The sequence below is a fragment of the Lactuca sativa genome, chromosome 3 (assembly GCF_002870075.4).
Source record: "Lactuca sativa cultivar Salinas chromosome 3, Lsat_Salinas_v11, whole genome shotgun sequence".
Taxonomy (NCBI): Eukaryota; Viridiplantae; Streptophyta; class Magnoliopsida; order Asterales; family Asteraceae; genus Lactuca; species Lactuca sativa.
Genome location: NC_056625.2, coordinates 319,713,080 through 319,719,176, shown reverse-complemented (window position 1 = coordinate 319,719,176; position 6,097 = coordinate 319,713,080). Strand labels below are relative to the sequence as shown.

The 6,097-nt window shown below is 33.6% G+C and overlaps 1 protein-coding gene across 1 annotated transcript; it reads left to right on the top strand.

Annotated features, from left to right (window-relative positions):
- The first annotated feature begins 628 nt into the window (after window positions 1-628).
- Window positions 629-5,175, top strand: LOC111876011 (uncharacterized). Its single transcript, XM_023872528.3, has 5 exons — window positions 629-2,805; window positions 3,352-3,968; window positions 4,051-4,260; window positions 4,338-4,555; window positions 4,629-5,175. The coding sequence occupies exons 1-5, from the start codon at window positions 840-842 to the stop codon at window positions 4,666-4,668; spliced, it is 3,051 nt and encodes a 1,016-aa protein (XP_023728296.1). The 5' UTR covers window positions 629-839; the 3' UTR covers window positions 4,669-5,175.
- Window positions 5,176-6,097: the final 922 nt, after the last annotated feature.

The window sequence follows — 6,097 nt, the reverse complement described above, 5'->3', positions numbered from 1 at the left end:
CAATGATGTTTGGGTTTATTCCAAGATAAAGTCTTTGTTGTCATCATGGAGATGTTTTTGAACCTATTTTCCTTGTGTTTTTTTTACCAAATTGTCCTTGTGTTCTTTTGAACAATGTGTGCTCTGAACCTTATGTGGTTTTGAAACAATGTATGTTTTTGAACCTTGTATATTGGTTTTATTGTTGTTATAAAATAGTGTGTTTTAGATGTAGATGAAGTGGTTGCATGATAATGTTATTGGCAGTGCATTGAAATGGTTGTGTGATGCTGTTATTGTCTGCATTTTGTTTTTTCAAGAAGTGATGACAATGACGGTGGTCTATAAATTATAGTGGTTGTGTGCATGTTGTTGTGGAGGTTTTTAGGCCAAAGGGTGTTGTGTATAAATTAGAGTTTTTACAAAAATAGTCTTTGTAGAACATTTTTTTTGTTTATGTGGTATAAGGGCAATATTGCCAGTTTTTTATATTTAACAGCCATTGGGTTAACCTTGTTAAGTCTGAGGACCAATTGTGTTACCAAACATCGCAATAAGGACCAACCATGATCAAAGCAAAATACTATGACAAAAACTGATGATTTGAGAAAACCAATTGGGACCAAAGCTGTATTTTACTCTAAAATAAGTTGTATTGATGTATTCTACGAAGCGAGGGTTCATCTGAGGTTTTGGTCTTCTCTACATCAACTGAACTCACTACCTCTGTTCTTGAAGATTGTAAAGTTGCTTTCCACCTAAAACCATTAAATCTTCTGTAGCTGCTCCTTTTTCAAGCATTCGACATTCTAATCATTCTCTCACAAACACACACACATGTGATTTCGTTACTCGTGTTCATGGATGTTCTGAAGCCATTATCCGCTCAAAACCCTCAAATCTTCTATGGCTCATCACTTCCCTCTATAAGTAATTCTATCAAAGTTTATAGAAGCAAAGACCCACCCAATTTCAGAAGGCCATTCTTCAAATTCCGTCTTAACACATCTCCAATTTTATTAAATTTCCCACTTCAGAGCTCGAGAAATTTCAGAGTTTCAGCTCGTTTCGACAGACCAACTAAGCGCAGGAAAAATCATTTAAGGGAAAAGCTCATTGAACAACAGGTAAGTCGGAATCCTTCAATTAATCATGATCCAAGTTCTAAACTTGAAAACCCCGTTCGTAAAATTGATGATATCAATGATTCCGTATCAAATTTGGTGAATTTCAACGATGATGTTGATTATCCGGTACCAGTTCCTGATAACAGTAAGGTATCCGACAGTACAGACGCTTCGAAATCCAACAATGTTTTGTGGGATCAGTTGGATAGTTGGGCTAGTCAATACAAGGCTGATGCAGAGTTTTGGGGTATTGGGTCTAATCCTATATTTACTGTTTTACAAGATAACACTGGTAAAATAGAGAAGGTAGATGTTAATGAAGATGAAATCTTAAGAAGAAACCAAATCGAGCCATCAATTTATATCCTGAAAGAGGTAGAACATGTAAAACAAGTGCAAGACAAGATTTTCCATGCCAAGTTTTTAGCTAAAGAGATGGAGATTGGAAGAACTGTGCTTCCACCAAATAGTTCAGTGGCAAAATTTGTAAATTCTGGTGAGAAATCGGGCTTTCTTGGTACAATTCAAAGTTTTACTAGTAAACCTGGTTTTCTTCCCAAATTTTCTAAAGTTGGTGTATCAATATTTTGTGGGTTTCTCGTGTTTTTGGCTTTGAAGGGCGTTTTTGGCAAAGAAAAGGGAGATAAAGAAGAGTATTCTAGTTTAGAGAAAGAGATGTTGAGAAGAAAAATAAAAGCTAGGGCTGTTAAAGGAAAATCAGTAAAGGGCAGTGTGGAAGTAATTCAAGATTCTAAAAAGCCTGAAATGGTGTTTACAGAAAGGCCAAGGGTAGATAAGGAAGAGCTTATGAATAGCATTGTGAAGGTGAAGTCATTAAATGATAATTCTCTTGATTTTGATGACAAAATCCTAGAAATTAGAGCAATGGCAAGACATGCAAGAGAAATTGAGAAAACAGATAATGACAGTATAAACAATGAACCAAAGGAAAAGGAAGTGAATGGTATTGAACCCACATTTCTTGATAATCCAGAGAAGGGTAATATAGTAAATTCTGATGTTTTAAAGTTGGAAGTCCCAAATAACAACGGAAGTGTTGCACAAGGTGTGGATACAGAAAAAATTGAGAAGAAATCAGTAAGGATTCTTAGTTCTGTCAAAGAAGCAAGAGAATATCTTGAGAAGAAAAAACTTGACAAGAAAGAGAAGGGTAATATAGGAAATCCCGATGTTCCAAAGATTGCTAATAATGGTGAAATTCCTATTGCTCCAAAGATTGGTGAAGAAGATGAGAGATCAGAATGTGTAAAAGGTAGCAATGAAAAGGTGAAGGAATTAGGAAGAACGGATCGTGAGAAGTGGATGGAGGATAATTTCCATGAATTTAAGCCAATAGTTGAGAAGATTAGAGGTGGATTTAGAGAAAACTACATGGTAGCCAGAGAGAAAGTGAAAGAAGATGTGAATCTAATATCAGAGCTGAAAATGCTTGAAAATGATGAAAATGATGAAAATGAAAGTGAATTTGAATGGATGAAAGATGAGAAACTTAAAGAAATTGTGTTCCAAGTAAGAGAAAATGAGCTTATGGGTCGAGATCCGTTTTATCTAATGGATAGTGAAGATAAAGACTTGTTTTTTAAAGGTCTTGAGAAGAAAGTTGAAAAAGAAAATGAGAAATTACGTGTTCTTCATGAGTATGTTCATTCAAATATTGAAAATCTTGATTATGGTGCAGGTAATTGACTTACATACCCTTTTGTTATGTCAATTTGGATTCTTTTCTTAAAAAAATTACCCAGTTATAGGAATACTAATTTAAATACAAAACAATTTTCATTGTTATAACCGGGTAGATTCTTCAAATCACAATGTCTTAACAATTTATTATCCTTATGGGCTTATAAGCTTAAACTATACAAATGCATAAAAATAGTCTTAAGCTTTATAAAAAAACCTCACACTTATAAACTTAGAGATATGATAAAAATGTGGATCATGCTTATAAATATATATAAAAATAATAATCTTTACAAATTGCAAAAAAAAATGCCAACATCTAAAAGCTTAAAGATTAAAATAATTAAGTTTATAATGTCTCCACACTTAAAACTGCCAAGATTTAAACAAGTTGGCAACACCCTTAATTTTGTACTTGATTCATAAAAGCAAGTTTATAATTCTTCTTTTCCTTGTTTAATATGCAATATATTTTCTACTATTTTCTTTGAAAAAAGAAAAGAAAAGTGTTATCCTAAACATAATTCTATGTTACTTTGTTTAGATGGGATTAGTTTGTATGATCCTCCAGAAAAGGTGATACCCAGATGGAAGGGTCCTCCACCATCTACAACAATCACCCAAGAATTTCTTGATGACTATTTAGATCAAAGGAAAGCACTTTTTGCTGAAACCTTAGGAGGGGGGAATTCAAATCTTGTAAACATCGATTCACAAAACTCACTTCAACCTCAAGGTACTAATGAAAAAGCTGAAAAGGAGGGTATTTTGGGAAATTCAAAAACTGTAATAGAAGGTAGTGATGGGTCTATTAAACCTGGGAAAAAATCCGGGAAAGAGTTTTGGCAACACACAAAGAAATGGTCACGTGGATTTATAGATTCTTATAATGCTGAAAATGATCCCGAAACTAAAGCTGTTATGAAAGATATTGGAAAAGATTTGGATAGATGGATCACAGAGAAAGAGATACAAGATGTTGCTGATATAATGGATAAAGTTCCTGAAAAGGGTAAAAAAGTCATTTCAGAAAAAATCAATAAGTTGAAGAGAGAAATGGAGTTATTTGGTCCACAAGCTGTTGTGAGCAAGTACAGTGAGTATGGAGATGATGAGGAAGAAATAGATTATTATTGGTGGCTTGATCTTCCATTTCTACTGGTAGTATAATACACTTAGTATATGTTTTCTAAATTATATTTAAAAAGAAATCTTGTTTTATCTAATTCAAATTTTTTTGCAGTGTATTGAGTTATACATTGATGGAGATGAAGATGAAAGAATTGGATTCTATTCATTGGAGATGGCATCGGATCTTGAATTAGATCCAAAACCGCATCATATTATTGCTTTTGAGGATGCGGGTGATTGCAAGAATCTTTGTTATATTATACAAGCTCATATGGAAATGATTGGAAATGGGAATGCATTTGTTGTGCCACAGTTGCCTAAGGTTAGTATAGTCAAAGTCAAACTAGTCGTTTATTTTATAGTGCAAAATGACCAAAATGTCCTTGTTTTTGTATGTAGGAAACGTATCGTGAAGCGAAGGCAAATGGTTTTAATGTGACGGTTATAAGAAAAGGGGAGCTAAAAATGGATGTGGATCAAACATTGGAAGAGGTGGAGGAAAAAATTGAGGAGATTGGAAGCAAAATGTACCATGATAAAATCATGAAGGGTCGAAATGTAAATGTTGATTCGGTAATGAAAGGTGTTTTTGGACTAAAGAAACCACCGACCAAGAGGTGAGTATATATCTTTGTTCATTTGGTATTCGATGTGTTTAGTATTTTAATCATTTTTTCTTATTTTTTTTAGACGAAGATCAAGAAAGAAGTTAAGGAGGCCAACTATATGATGCTTGTTTGTTATGTTGAACCAAGTTTGACTTTAGTGTTGTTAGAATGGTCCTCATGTGTTTGCCTTAATAGTAATAGTAAGGAAGTGAGAATCAATGAGCAAGGGTCTTAGTTGCCAGGTTTCTAGTGACTCATCTTCTCATGTTGGCTGTGGGACCGGTTGGTGGTTGGTGGGGGCGTGAGAAAGATCATGCATACTTTTTTTTTGTTAGAACAGTATTATGTCATCCACGGAAATATGAGGTATCGTGGTTATGTGTAATTTACTTATGGTGTCTTATCACGATGCATCAGGTGTTCACTTTGATGTGGGTGTGTTCAACTAAGAGTGTAGGCAGTTCACTTTGACGTGGGTGTGTTCAACTAAGAGTGTAGGCAGAGCTACATCATATGTACTTATTGTGTTTTATCTTTTATTACTTAGAGCATCTCTAATGTTAAACATATAACTTAATATTTTTGCCACCTCATATGTATATAATTTATTAATCTTTATCTATCAAAAATGTTCTATAACCCTTTCTTTTAGTTGGTTGTTTTTTAAACATATTATAGTTTAATATGAAATATTTTAAATTGAAGTTATCATTAGAATTAGTATATAAATATTCCATAAATGAAAATTTATGATAGAAATAATCAATTAGTTAAAGAAATATAAATTTAAAGCTTTATGGTATGTTGCTCAATAAAATAAAATAAAAACTATACACTTCAATGGTATTAAATGATAATAAGCGGCGAATCAAATAGTAAAAAGTTATAAAATAAATCTCTATTAGAGATGCTTTTTTGGTAGTGGATCACTTCTAAATTTATTGATTATAACAGAGTCAAGGTTAGAGTATATTCTTCTTTGTTCACCTCAAATATACCCTCTCTAAACTCATAACACCAACTGTTGAACCAAGTGAAGTTAGTTTTAGGTAGGTGTGACAATTGTAGACATGAACCACAACACAACACGTACCTGATACAAAAATAAACGGGTTTGAGTTAAGTTTTTTGCCGCTTTCGGTTTTATCAACTACAAAAAGCCGATAATTTCTGAATTCCCAAACGAACCACCCAACAATGTAAAAAAAGACCTTCCAAAAATCGTTTAGCAAGAGTCGATAATCATAGAGCCTTAAACCAATCCAACTAATTTGCATAAGAAGATAAATCAGGAACCAGTGTACCTCACCACGAACTCATTTGTGAAACAATGCTAGCTGAAAAGGAACAAAGAAAGAAAAGGTGGGAGGAAGACTAGAGAATAGGGATGCTAACCGACCTGACGTGAACCCGAATAACCTGAAAACCGAAATAATTGGAGGAGCCAAAACTCGGACCAATTAACCTAATACGGGTTCGATTCGATTCGGGTATTAATTGGTCCGGGTCGGTTATTACCCGAATAACATTCACAATATAATTAACGACATA

Coding starts and splice junctions, on each gene's coding strand:
- LOC111876011 (XM_023872528.3), top strand. CDS start 840: ATGGATGTTCTGAAGCCATTATCCGCTCAAAACCCTCAAATCTTCTAT. Junction 3,969..4,050: donor TTGATCTTCCATTTCTACTG/GTAGTATAATAC, acceptor ATTTTTTTGCAG/TGTATTGAGTTATACATTGA. Junction 4,556..4,628: donor AAGAAACCACCGACCAAGAG/GTGAGTATATAT, acceptor TATTTTTTTTAG/ACGAAGATCAAGAAAGAAGT.